The 14,773-nt window shown below is 46.8% G+C and overlaps 1 protein-coding gene across 3 annotated transcripts in view; it reads left to right on the forward strand.

Annotated features, from left to right (window-relative positions):
• The window catches only part of lrrc3 (leucine rich repeat containing 3), a 46,721-nt gene extending 41,391 nt beyond the window's left edge, over positions 1 to 5,330 (forward strand). For all 3 annotated transcript variants that reach the window (XM_052028930.1, XM_052028921.1, XM_052028938.1), the window contains exon 2: positions 4,316 to 5,330. In XM_052028930.1, the coding sequence (XP_051884890.1) occupies positions 4,412 to 5,197 (786 nt within the window). In that variant the 5' untranslated portion in view covers positions 4,316 to 4,411 and the 3' untranslated portion in view covers positions 5,198 to 5,330. The remainder of the gene's footprint in view (positions 1 to 4,315) is intronic.
• The last annotated feature ends 9,443 nt before the right edge of the window (positions 5,331 to 14,773 follow it).

Consider the following 14,773-nt stretch of genomic DNA (forward strand, 5'->3'; position numbering starts at 1 on the left):
TCTTCTCCTCCCTCCCATTGGGGAGAAGATACAAAAGCCTGAGGGCACGTACCACCAGGCTCAAGAACAGCTTCTATCCCACTGTTATAAGACTATTGAATGGTTCCCTAGTACGATAAAATAGACTCTTCACCTCACAATTTACCTCGTTAAGACCTTGCACCTTATTGTCTACCTGCACTGCACTTTCTCTGCAACTGTAACACTTTATTCTGCATTCTGTTATTGTTTTTACCTTGTACTACCTCAATGGACTGTTGTAATGAATTGATCTGTATGAATGGTATGCAAAACAAGTTTTTCACTGTACCTCAGTACATGTGACAATAATAAACCAATTACCAATTTAGCATTTGACATTTCCACCCTGGGAAAAAAACTCTATCAACCCTGTCTATGCCTCTTATAATTTTATATACTTCTGTCAGGCTGCCCATCAGCCTCTGACACTCCTGAGAAAACAATCCAAGTTTGTCCAATCTTTCCTCATAGCTAATACTCTCCAATCGAGGCAACATTTTGGTGAACCTCTTCTGAACCCTCTCCCAAGCCTCCACATCCTGTTAGTTTACCCTAGGCGAGAAACTGCTGTGCATTTTGTCGATGGCACACAGTGCAGCCATGGTGATCTGGTGGTGGAGGAATGAATGTTTAGCGTGGTCAGTGAAGTGCCAATCAAGCAGGCTGTTTTGTCCTAAATAGTGTTAAGAGTTTCAGGTGGGTCAAGTTAGGAAACTTATTAGCAAAACATGTGGAGGGTCCTGGGATTAAGCCAGAGTACGAAAGGAAGAATTATACAAAACCTTTATAATTCACTGATTGGGTTGGAGTTCGTGCCAAATGCTGGGTACCGTACTTTGTCAAGGATGTCAAGACTTAGAGGGGTTGTAGAAGAGGCCTACTAGAATTGTACCAGGGATCAGTGACATACAGTGATACAGCATGGAAACAGGGCCTTCAGCCCAACAAGATCATGTTGACCATGAAACACCCATTTGCACTAAACCTACACTGATCCCATTTTATTCCCCCCATATTCCCATCAACTCCTCCTAGATTCTACCACTCACGTACACTCTAGGGGCAATTTACAGAGGCCAATTAATCTACTGACTTGCTGATCTTTGGGATGTGGGGGAAACCAATGCAGTTACAGGGAGAATATGCAAATTCCATACAAGGAATAGCATTTATGTGTCCACATTGGTACTGTATTGGTATTGGTTTATTATTGTCACTTGTACCGAGGTGCAGTGAAAAGCTTGTCTTACAAACTGATCGTACAGGTCAATTCATTACACAGTGCAATTACATTGAGTTAGTACAAAGTGCATTGATATAGTACAGGTAAAAACGGTAACAGTACAGAGCAAAGTGTCACAGCTACAGAGAAAGTGCAGCGCAATAAGGTGCAAGATCACAACAAGGTAGATCGTGAGGTCAGAGTCCATCTCATTGTATAAAGGAACTGTTCAATAGTCTTATCACAGTGGGGTAGAAGCCGTCCTTAAGTCTGGTGGTACGTGCCCTCAGGCACTTGTAACTTCTACCCGATGGAAGAGGAGAGAAGAGAGAATGTCCCAGGTGGGTGGGGTCTTTGATTATGCTGGCTGCTTCACCAAGACAGCGAGAGGTAAAGGCAGAGTCCAAGGAGGGGAGGCTGGTGTCCGTGATGTGCTGGGCTGTGTCCACAACTCTCTGCAGTTTCTTGCGGTCCTGGGCAGAGCAGTTACCGTACCAAGCTGTGATACATCCAGATAGGATGCTTTCTATGGTGCATCGGTGAAAGTTGGTGGAAGTCAAAGGGGATAAACCAAATTTCTTTAGCCTCCTGAGGAAGCAGAGGCTCTGGTGAGCTTTCTTGGCCATGGCATCTACGTGATTTGACCAGGACAGGCCGTTGGTGATGTTCACTCCCAGGAACTTGAAGCTCTCAACCCTCTCGACCTCAGCACCATTGATGTAGACAGGTGCATGTACACCACCCCCTTTCCTGAAGTCAATGACCAGCTCTTTTGTTTTGTTGACATTGAGGGAAAGGTTGTTGTCATGACACCATTCCACTAAGCTCTCTATCTCCTTCCTGTACTCCGACTCATCACTGTTTGAGATACGGCCTACAACGATGGTATCATCTGCAAACTTGTAGATGGAGTTAGAGCAGAATCTGGCCACACAGTCATGAGTGTATAGGGAGTAGAGTAGAGGGCTGAGGACGCAGCCTTGTGGGGCACCAGCGTTGAGAATAATCATGCCAGAGGTATTGCTGGCTATCCTCACTGATTGCGGTCTGTTTGTTAGAAAGTCAAGGATCCAGTTACAGAGGGAGGTGTTGAGTCCTAGGGCTCGGAGTTTGGTGACAAGCTTGCTTGAGATTATTGTATTGGAAGCAGAGCTGTAGTCAATAAACAATAGTCTAACGTAGGTGTCTTTACTGTCCAGATGCTCCACAGCTGAGTGTAGAACCAGGGAGATGGCATCCGCTGTAGACCTGTTTTGGCAATAGGCGAATTGCAATGGGTCCAGGTTGTCAGGTAGGCTGGAGTTGATGTGAGCCATGACCAACCTCTCAAAGCACTTCATGATGGTGGATGTCAGAGCCACTGGTTGGTAGTCATTGAGGCATGTTACCTTGCTTTTCTTTGGTACTGGGATGATAGTGGTCTTCTTAAAACAGGAGGGAACCTGAGATTGAAGCAGGGAGAGGTTGAATATGTCCGCAAATACTTCTGCCAGCTGATCAGCACGAGATCTGAGCACACGGCCCAGGACACCATCTGGGCCAGGTGTTTTCCTTGTATTCACTCCCCGGAAGACCGATCTTACGTCCTCCACTGTGATCACAGGTTCAGCTGTGTTGGTGGCTGTCAGGGTGGATGGCAACAATCCACTTCCCTTTTGTTCCAAACGTGCATAGAATGTGTTAAGTTCATCAGGAAGGGATGCGCAGTTGTATGTAACCTGGAGGGGAACTGAGAGGTGGTGGTGTTTCCATGTGCCTGTTGCCCTGGTTCTTCCAGGTGGTGGATATCATGGATTTTAAAAGAATTGTGGAAGGCAGAAGTATCTGGGAGCCAAAGTGAGGGAGACATGGCTTTAACTAAAAAGAAATATTGAGATAAGTGGAATGATTGACTGTGGGCCCAGTCTTTATGGCCTCTCATGCTCTGTAGATTGTAGTGCAGAAAATAACAACGAGGTTATCTGTCACTATTTCCGACCCGTTGTGAAAACGAGCCATTGCAGGTCACGTCTGTTTCAGGCATGATCCTGCTCTGAGAATTCAAGGTACATCCAGTGCCATTGGTAGGGACACCATGTAAGTTCTCAGGCAGTAATGAGGTTGATTCATTCTAGCTACTGAGGGACCTCATCTTTAGTCTGAAGGTGACCGCTCCTGTTTGCTCTTCCATTATCCAGCTCCCACAATGAGTGACCTGGTAATACATGGATAAATGGGACCAAGCTGGCAACAGATGCTGGAGCAGTTGCAAATAAGATTAACAATGATGATTACAGGAACTTACAAGCTCTATAGTTCACTTTGTCCGCCTTTTCTGCTTCTCTCCCTCTTCTCCTATGGCACTCTTTAAAAGCCACCTCTCTAATCTAATATCTATCTATGTGGCTATGTGATAAAGTGTATTTGATAGTGCTCCTATGAAGCATCCGAAGATGTTGAAGGTACTTTATAAATGCAAGTTGGTGTCATTGGTCCTAGAATTAATGAGTTCTAATTATTGGGAAAGGCTGAACCACTCGTTTCTACAGAAACTCTGAGTGATGACCTGATAGGGTTTTCAAAGTTACAAAGTGGTTTGATGAGATGGGTGCGTAGAAAGTGGTTTGTCAGGGGATTGTGGGTAGAGAGAAATGTTCAAAATATAACTACAAGTTAATCATTAATAAATCAAATACGGGATTTAGCAGAAACTTAGTGCTTTGAGAATATGAGCCGTGCTACCACACGGAGTGGTGGAGGTGATGGAGGTGAACGGCATAGGGAGGCCATGAGGAAAGATAATAAACGCTCAAGGGAGGGATGAAAGGAGGGTCATGTTGCATGGGGAGAAGGGGGAGAATCACATGTGGTGGATGAGCATCACCATAAACCATTTGATTAAATGATCCTTCATCTGGACTTAACACAGGGTCTTGACCCGAAACACCAACTGTCGGCTTTCTTTCCACAGATGCTGCCTAAAGCTGCTGAGTTCCTCCAGCAGTTTGTTTTTTTCACTAAATTATCTGTTTCTATGCTTGCCATTCAATGTCAGCATGCCCTTGGTTTTCACCATCCCATTACTTTCCGCAGGGTTTCTTCTGGAGTTTGAAGCCGGCCTTTGGGGTACGCCGGCTCCTGTCGGAATGGACGAGCTACTTTAATGGATGGTTCAGGGATACCCTAAACATGTTGCTGACGGGCATGCCATGGCTCCAGCTCAAGATTGCACAGTCTATGGCCTTGGCTGGTCTCCTGCTGCTGTTCTCTTTGCTCCAAGCAGCCACCACCTCATGTCCTAGAAGCTGCCAGTGTTTTGACAACAATGGCAAGTTTGTACGCTGCACTGGCAAGAACCTGAAAGAAATACCCAAAGACCTCCCTGCTGATACTGTGTTCTTACATCTCAACTCCAACAGGATAACCAAAATACCCAACAATGCCTTCAAGGACTTAAACCTACTCAAGGAGCTGGATTTATCCAAAAATGCCATTGAGTCAATAGATATTGGAGCATTTAAAGGAATCCCCAAGAGCCTCAAGATGCTTGACCTCTCAAGCAATCAGATTCAGAGTGTACCAAAGGAGGTCTTTGGTAAAATTAAAGCAAAGGTCCGTCTGTCCAACAACCCATGGCGATGTGAATGTACGCTGCAGCAAGTCATCAAGGATTTGACCCTTGATCCAGAGACGGTCAACGACTTCATCTGCCAGTCCTCCGTGCAGGAGGAGTACACGGGAAAGCCACTTGCCCAGATCCTCGATTCAGGTATCAACTTCTGCAACATTCACCAGAAGACGACTGACATCGCCATGTTCATCACCATGTTCGGCTGGTTCACCATGGTCATCTCCTACATTGTGTACTACGTGCGCCAGAATCAGGAAGATGCCAGGCGCCACCTTGAGTACCTGAAGTCCCTTCCCAGCACACAGATCACCAAGGAGTTTGACACAATCAGTACTGTACTATGAGGTGGATTACCCTCCGTAGTGTGACACCTATCCAACCTTAATATTGGATGAGTCAGTAAGATTCCTGGCTCAACCACAAGTGCCTCATTTGCTAATTAGAGATTGTACGCTCTTTGACTTTTTTTTAATAATTTTTTTGTGCATTGAAGTTCCTAATAAAGCTGCTGGAATAAATTACTGTGTTGACTTTAGTATATGATTGAACAACATCATCTTGTCCCTGAGCCCTGTGTATCAACTGAAGCCAGGTCCACAGAGTAGGGGACAGTTGAGTGCACAGAATCATTGGCTCCTTCTCTAAAGTGGATGGGGAAGAGTGTGAGGGAGTGCACCAAGGAACAAGGTGGGGTGGGGAGTTCTATCCACGATTGAGATTGGGGAAGGGATTAAACGTGATCAGAGAAGAACCAAGGCAATGGGACTGGAAAGGAGTACTGCTCTGCCCAGAATTGGAGCTAAACTGGAGGCACCTCTTTGTGATCGGGGCCGTGCAGTGTGAGTAATTCTATCCAGGTTAGGAGCTGAGCTGGGTGGATAGAGTATGTCTGTCATTAGTTGGAGTAAGCTGGTGGGGTGGAGAGATCTGCAGGTGGGAGGATCCTAGTGCATTTATAAGTCGGGAGAGTCTTGATGGAATAGCAAGAAGGGAGACCCTTACGGTGATGGGGGTGTAGACCAGTGCAAGACTTCTTTATAAATTTATAAATAAGTTCTTTCACCAACCAAGTAGGTTTTACCTGATAAGGAAGCCAACACACCCAACCTGCAGACTGGGCCCTGGTGACGAACAGAATGAAGGGACGAGGGAAGGGAGGTGAGAGTGAGACAAACAAAGGACTGGATCAGGGAGGGTGTGAATGGTTACGGCAGTGGAGGAGGGAAGCAAGGAGAGTCCAGCAAAATAGAGAGGGGTCCTCTGACTCAAAAATGTGGCAGAGATAAATGTCAGGCCCTTATGGGTATGATTACATCCCTGCATGCAACAGTGGGGGAATCAATGGCACACATGCCTTGCACTTCCAGGGGGTCTTGGAAATCAATTTCCAGTAACAGCATTTTCTGTCCAACTGAAAATAGAAACAGTGGTTAAGATCTGAAGTTACAGTATTAGTAACATAAGACAGCTATAAGGTGCTTATTAGAAAGATTCATCCATGATCAGTGCACCTCCATAGTGATATCAGTGGTCTGCCTCTGAAGTTGATTCCCTTGGAGTCAATTGAATCAATCTCAGAAGCAGGGTGCAACATGCTGATATGACATGTAACTATATGGCACATTTAGCACTACAGACCAATAGGGTAGCCAACTTGGTTTGGGAAGTTTCATCACATAACATATTGTGCCAGGCATAATTAATTCTGATGTAATATGTCACATGATGAAATCACATTAATCACTGACATCTTACCAATAGCCAGGTTGGGAGGGGCTTTTGATGCACTCTTCGATTTAAATTAGGTATTCACTTCAACTGGGAACTTGCAGTAAAGGATCTGCCTTGCCCCACCTCAAACCGCAATCAGGGTGAGTGGGGAGATGATCCTGGTGCAAGCACAGCAGTACCACTGCAAAGATACACATTTTGGATGGCTGATTCATTATTCATTATTCATATTCATCATCTGGGTTGGTTCAATCTCCACAGACGCAACCTGGTTTGCTGAATATTTTCAGCTTTCTCTGTTTTTGTCGTTGGTTCGGTCCCTGTGCATAGTTATAAGAATATAAGCAGGAGTAGGCTGTTCAACCCCTCAATCCTGCTCCGGCATTCAATAAGACTGTGGTTGTTCCGATCTTGGCCTCAACACCACCTTCCTGCTCTCTCCCCACACCCCTTGACTTCCTGCAATTTTCAAAGTCTATCAGTCTCCACCTTGAATATATTCAAAGACTCCACCTCCACAGCTCTTTGGGGTAGAGAATTCCAAAGAGGCGCAACCTTCTGAGAGGAGAAATTTCTCCTTGTGTCCATCTTAAATGGGCGACCCCTTTTTCTGAATCTATGCTCCATGGTTTGAAGTACTCCCTTAGGCAAAACATCCTCTCAGCATCCACCCTGTCAATCCCCCTCAAATGAGTTCGATGAGATCATCTCTCATTCTTCTACACTCCAGTGAGTGTAGACACAACCAGCTCAACCTCTTCCCAAGAGTGAATCCCTTTATCCCATGAATCAGCCAGGTGAACTTCCAATGCAAGTATGTTATTCCCTAAATATGGAAAGCTAAACAATATGCAGTACTCCAGATGTAGTCTCATCAGCCTGCTCTAAAGCTGCATCAAAATCCCTACCTTTATATCTCTTGCAGTAAAGGACAACATTCCATAAGACTTCCTAATTACTTGCTGTACCTACGTGCTGACCTTTTGTGTCTCATATAAGAGGATCCCAGATTCCTTTGTACTGCAACAGTTTGTAGTTTGACTCCCTTTAAATAATAATTTGCTTTTTCATTCTTCCTTCCAAAGTGGATAACCTCACATTTTACCACATAATACTCCATCTGATAGCTTATTGCCCATCTAACTAACCCATCTATATCCCTTTTCAAACTTTGTATCTTCCATACAACTTGTTAACCCACATAATTGCTGCGTCATCAGCAAATTGGCTGCAGCACACTCGATCCCTTAGCTAAGCCATCAATATTGATTAAAATAGTCCTCCCAGACTAGTTCAGTCCACAGCCTGAATGTTCATGATCTCCCACATACCGCCAGATAGATTTATCTCCAGAGTTGTCTCAGGAGATTTTACTTAATTCCAGGACACTCTCATACAATCTGGCATGAGTTTCAAAACTTCAATGGAGTGTTCCCTCCAATACAAAGTGGAAATAGGATTAGGTCAAATCAACAGGAGGAATGTCTCTCTGAAACCTCCTCTATTGGATTTGTGTCAAGAACATGAATATAGTCTCAAGAACAGCTCAGTCTAGTTTCAGTAATGCTAGAAATTGATTGATGTCATGCAAAGCAGATCTACAAGTGGAAGGGACAGACACTGTTTCTGACCTTGTGGCTGACATGCAAAAATATTATCCTGCATTAGGATTATTTGTGATCCCTAATATCAACCTATTGAACAATGTGCCTGCAGCTCCAGAATGCCACCAATACACGTTCAATTGCAATGAAATTATTTGACACTGAGCAAAGCAGAATGCAGGTAAGAGCTGCAGAGGTTTATTTATAGCAATTCAGTTTATACCCTGCAACGCCTCAGACAGAGAGTATGTGAAAAAACTGCAAATATGCTCAGGGCATAATTTAAACTTCTATTTCCAAATAAATATTCAAAACTAGGGTGGCACAGTGGCACAGACAGTAGAGCTGCTGCCTCACAGCTCCAGTAACCCGGGTTCAATCCTGACCGTGGCTGCTGGTCGTGTGGAGTTTGCACATTCTCTTTGTGACCTCCAGGTGCTCCGGATTCTTCCCACATCCCAAAGACGTGCAGCTTGGTAGGTTAATTGGCCACTGTTAATTACCCTTGGTGTGTAGGTGAGGGGTAGAACCTGGGGGGAGTCGATGGGAATATGGGGAGAATAAATTAAGGTAGAATAAAAATGGGTGGTTGATGGTTGGTGCAGATTTGGTGAGCCAAGGGGCCTGTTTTCATGATGTATCTCTCAATGACCCTAGGATTCCATGACAAAGCAAAACTCCTCCTGTATCTAATTTAAAATAAACATACTCTATAACACCTGGTGATATCCCGAATAATATTTAAACCAAATACTACAAAGAACAAGTGAGCTCTCCGTATCTACCAATATCAACAAAATGCAATTATTTGATCACTATCACATGTAGGAGTGCACAAACTGGCTGCTACAATTCCTAAACAACTGTTTTTACACTTTAACAGTACTTTATTAACTGTAAAGATGGCCTGTGAATGGAGCTTTATAAATGGAAGTTCTTGTTCTTTAAATCACATTACATACTCACCATAGAACTAATCAACTGGAAGTGTAATGACTGTCAGGGTTGAGAAAAATATTGCAGGGAAGTAAAGCAACAACCTAGTGCAGACCAAGATCCAGAAGCAGCCAGTGAGATTTGTAGCACGTTAGTGTTCATTTCTTGAGGGACAATTACCTTTCCGGACATTGGGGAAAAATTCTCTTTGAATTGTGGCAAACACCCTATGGACCAGAGCTCGGTTTAACCAGTCAACTGGTTGGTAGGTTAATTGGCCAATGTTAATTGCCCCAGTGTGTGGATGAGTGGTAGAATCTGGGGAGAGCTGATGAAAATGTGGGGAGAATAAAATATTGAATTAATGTAGGATTACTATAAAATGGATGGTCAGTCAGACTTGGTGTGCTGAAGGGCCTGTTTCATGTTGTTTCTCTATGTCTTACTATGATTCTTGAGCTAACTATTTCCTGCAATTTGGTATTAGCATGCCAGACAAGGTCATGGGCTGTCACAGAAAAAGAACTTGAACGTTTCACCTGGCTCAAGATGAAAGTGAGATCCACAAACAAAATGGTTATAACATAGAGCATCTTCACAGAACCCCACTACTGGCCAGACCATTCCGAGGAGGCTTGCAGTACACAGAACCAGTCTCACGATTCATTGTGGTCTGATGTATCCTCAATACCTTGCAAGCATGAGGGCTCAAACCCCGTCAGCAACTACCAAGCAGGAAGAAGAAGAGGAAGGAAGGAAGGTTGTGGAGTCAAAAAATAATTGATCAAACGGTGCTTCCAATGAATATAATCCCAGTTCACTCCCTATAGTTGTTGCAACCTTACCTTTCCCTAGGGTAGCACAGCAGTGCAGCGAGTAGACCTTCTTCCTCACGGCTCCAGCAACCTCAGTTTGATCCTGATCTCAAGTGCTGTCCGTGTGGAGTTTGCATGTTCTCCCTGTGATTGTGTGGGTTTCCTCCGGGTGCTCCAGTCTCCTCCCACATCATAAGACATGCAGGTTGTTAGGTTAATTGGCCGCTGTAAATTGTCCCTAGTGTGTGGGCGGGTGGTAGAATCTGCGGGGAAGTTGATGAAAATATGGGGAGAATAAAATGCGATCAGTGTAATTAGATGCTCGACGGCCAGCATGGACCTGGTGGGCCGAAGGGTCTGTTTCCATGCTGTATAACTCCATGACCTTGTCCCATCGTAGTGAACACTCACTGACAACAACAAAATTAAACCCAGCACCAAATGAAAATTTCAAACCAACCATAACAAAATATATACAACCATCAATCAATCACACCTCAGGCATTCCCTTACTACCTATCTTCCACATGACTTTGCCTGTATCAGTGTCCCTACACCATGCTTCCTCAAGGACTGCAGCTTGCCTGGTGAAAGGCTGCTCCCCTTCACTGGGGGAAGCTGCAGGTGACCCTGAAGGATGATCTCAAGAAGCCTTGACCTATGAGCCACAGCAGTGTGGGCTACCAGCAACAACACAATGGTGAGAAAGAACAGCAATTTCATCCTTCATGCAGCAACCGCCATTCCCCTGGGTGGCACCTCAGGGATCGCATGTTCTTTTGGAGGGCACATCGCTGCAGTGCCATATCCCCCTCAAAGGCCCATCTACACCACGGATTTCTTGAGCCAGGAAGGCAGCAGTCTACATTTACAGGGCTGCAAGACGTGCACTCACTGCAACACTCTGGGTCACTTTTCCTTGCTGAGATGTTGGCCATCATAGAGTCATAGAGCAATAACAGCATGGATGCAGGCCATCCGGTTCAACCAGTCCATGCCAACCACGGTGCCACTCAGTCAGTCCCAATATCCTGCATTTGGCCCATATCCCTCTTAATCCCTGCCCCTGCATGTACCTATCCAAATGCTTCTTAAATGATACTACTGTACCTGCCTCAACCACTTCATCCAGCAGCTTATTCCATATGGTCACCACCCTCTGTGTGAAAACATTGCCCCTATGGTCCCTTTTAAATCTTTCCCCTCTCATCCTAAACCTACGCCCCCTAGTTTTGGACTCCCCTACCCTGGGAAAGAGACTGTTACCATCCACCTATGCCTTTCATAATTTTAAACATTTCTTTAAGATCACCCCTCATTCTCCTATGTTCCAAGGAATAATGACCTACTCTGGCCAACCTCTCCTTATAACTCAGGCCCTCTAGTCCTGGCAACATCCTTGTAAATCTTTTCTGCTCTCTTTCCTGTTTAACCACATTTCTTTCTACAATAGGGCAACCAAAACTGTACACAGTACTAAAAGTGCAGCCCTCACCAACGTCTCATACAACTGCAATATAATGTCCCAACTCCTATACTCAGTGACCTGACTGATGAAGGCCAGCGTGGTAAACGCCTTTTTCACTACCCTGTCTACCTGTGACGCCACTTTCAATGAACTAGGCACTTGTTCTCCTAGATTCCACTGTTCCATTACACTCCCTAGTGCCCTACCATTCATAGTATCCTACGCAGTTTGACTTTCCAAAATGCATCACCTGACGCTTATTTGTATTGAAATCCATTTGCCACTCCTCAGCCCACTTCCTCAACTGATCAAGATCCCTCTGTGATCTACAATAACCTTCTTCACTATCAACAACACCTCCTAATTTCGTGTCATCTGCAAACTTACTGATCAAACATTATGCATTAACATCCAAATCATTTATATAAATAATGAATAACACCGACCCCTGCAGCACACCACTAGTCACCGGCCTCCATTCTGAGAAACAACATTCAACCACCACCTTTTTCTTACCTCCAAGCCAATTTTGAATCCACCTAACTACATCTCCCTGGATTCCATAGGAGCTAACCTTTCAGACCAGCCTACCATGCGGGACCTTGTTGAAGGCCTTACTAAAGTCCAAATAGACAATAGCCACTCTCCTACTCTCATCTACCCTTTTGGTTACCTCATCAAAGAACCCTAAAGGATTTGTCAAGCATGACTTTCCATGCACAAAGCCACCTTGACTCTTCTTAATCAGACTCTGTCTATCCAAATGCTGGTAGATCCTATCCCTCAGAATTCCCTCTAGTAATTTCCCCACCACTGATGTCAGGCTGACTGGCCTGTCATTCCCTGGCTCGTCCTTGCTACCCTTCTTAAACAACAGAATGTAGCAACTCACCGTCCGAGCAAGCGAACCAGCTCGGCGGTCGGGTCGCGCGTTGTTGAAGTGGCGAGGCCCAAGACGGCGGTGGGCCTTCGTCTTCCCCGAGCGACAGGGAGAACCCGCGCATGGGAAAGGTTTGATGACATGGCGTATATGTCATTGCCATTTTGAGTGGGCGGGAACAGGCTCTCTTAAAAGGCCCGCGCAAGGCGGGAAAATAAACCAGTTCTGTTCTGAAACTCTACGACTAGTGTCTTGTGTTCATTCCACAGTAGCAACCGCTACATTGGTGACCCCGACGGTCCAAACGGATTTTGGACCTGCACAATAGACGACAACACAGCATCCAACGCAGTGGCACTCAAGCTGCCCACCTTTTGGACGCTTCGTCCCAGCGTCTGGTTTGACCAGGCCGAAGCGCAATTCCACCTTCAGCGGATCACCTCCGACTCCACAAAGTGCTACCATGTGGTCAGCTCTCTGGACCAGGAGACAGCTGCCCAGGTTAGTGACTTCATCCAGTCTCCTCCGGAGGGGGATAAGTACCCAGCTTTCAAAGACCTTCTGATTCGGACCTTCGGCCTCTCCCGTCGTGAGCGCGCCACCCGCCTGCTTCATCTGGATGGCCTGGGGGACAGATCCCCATCCGCCCTAATGAATGAGATGCTGGCATTGGCCGAGGGACACAAGCCCTGCCTAATGTTCGAACAGGCCTTCCTCGAACAACTACCCGATGACATTCACCTGCTGTTGGCCGACGCTGATTTCAGCAACCCGCGTGAGGTGGCTGCCTGGGCAGACGTCCTGTGGAAGGCCAAATGCAAGCGCGGTTCGTCCGTCGGCCAAATCGCCAGGCCGCGAGCCCAACGCCTGCCTAAACCAGGCCCAGCAACCGGGCGACCACACCCCAGAAACACAGACGACGACAATGGCAACCAACTCCAAGTCAGGGAAACGCCAGTGCCAGCCACCGCTAACAGCTACGGCAGCTGGCCACCGACAAAGCCTCCTATTCGTTCGGGACAAGCAGTCTGGGTGGCGTTTCCTCGTCGATACTGGAGCAGAGGTCAGTATTTTGCCCCCGACCGGCCGTGACACTCGTAACAGGCAACAAGGTCCAGTACTCAATGCTGCAAACGGCACAACGATACGGACTTTCGGTACCCGTACACTTCAGTTACAATTCGGCGGCAGCTGTTTCACCTGGACTTTCACCCTTGCCACCATCGCCCGACCACTCCAAGGAGCCGATTTCCTTCGGGCCCACAACCTGTTAGTCGACCTGCAGGGGAAACGGCTAGTCCACTCCAGAACCTTCCAGACCTACCCCCTGGGAGAAACCAGCCTACCAGCTCCACGCTTGGACTCCATCTCCCTGTCCGGCAACGAGTTCACCAAGCTCCTAATTGAATTCCCATCAGTTTTGGCACCTCCGTTTACGAATTCTATGCCCAAACACGGGGTGCAACACCACATCATTACCACAGGACCACCCTTTCATGCCCGAGCACGACGACTACCTCCAGACAAGCTCCGCCTGGCAAAGGAAGAGTTCCGTCACATGGAGGAGCTGGGGATTGTTCGCAGGTCAGACAGCCCCTGGGCCTCCCCCCTGCACATGGTCCCCAAAACCACCGGTGGGTGGAGACCCTGCGGCGACTATCGCAGGCTGAATGATGCCACCACCCCAGACTGCTACCCCATTCCTCACATCCAAGACTTCGCAGCCAGCCTACATGGGGCCCGCATCTTCTCCAAGGTGGACCTCGTTCGGGGATACCACCAAATCCCGGTCCACCCAGATGACGTCCCCAAAATTGCAATTATCACCCCATTTGGCCTCTTTGAGTTCCTTCGAATGCTGTTCGGCCTTAAGAACGCCGCACAGACGTTCCAGCGGCTGATGGACGTGGTAGGCCGAGACCTGGACTTCGTGTTCATTTACTTAGATGGCATACTAATCGCCAGCCGTGACCGCCAAGAACACCTTTCCCACCTCCGCCAACTGTATTCCCGTCTCCGTGATTTCAGCCTCACAATCAACCCAGCCAAGTGCCAATTCAGGCTTGACTCTATTGATTTCCTCGGCCACAAAATCACCAGAGACGGAGCAACACCCCTACCTGTCAAGGTGGACGCTATCCGCCATTTCACCTGCCCCAACACGGTTAAAGGCCTACAGGAATTCCTGGGGATGGTCAACTTTTACCATCGGTTCATCCCTGCAGCAGCCCGTATCCTGCGCCTTTGTTCTCGCTGATGGCTGGTAAGGGCAAGGACATTGCCTGGAACGACAAGGCTGCGGCTGCCTTTGTTAAGGCCAAGGACGCCCTGGCAAATGCCACGATGCTTGTACACCCTAGGACAGATGTCCCAACCGCCCTCACGGTGGACGCGTCCAACACCGCGGTTGGTGGGGTACTGGAACAACTAATTGAAGGCAGTTGGCAACCCTTAGCATTTTTCAACAGGCACCTTAGACCACCCGA

The sequence above is a fragment of the Pristis pectinata genome, chromosome 1, assembly GCF_009764475.1.
Source record: "Pristis pectinata isolate sPriPec2 chromosome 1, sPriPec2.1.pri, whole genome shotgun sequence".
Lineage (NCBI taxonomy): Eukaryota > Metazoa > Chordata > Chondrichthyes > Rhinopristiformes > Pristidae > Pristis > Pristis pectinata.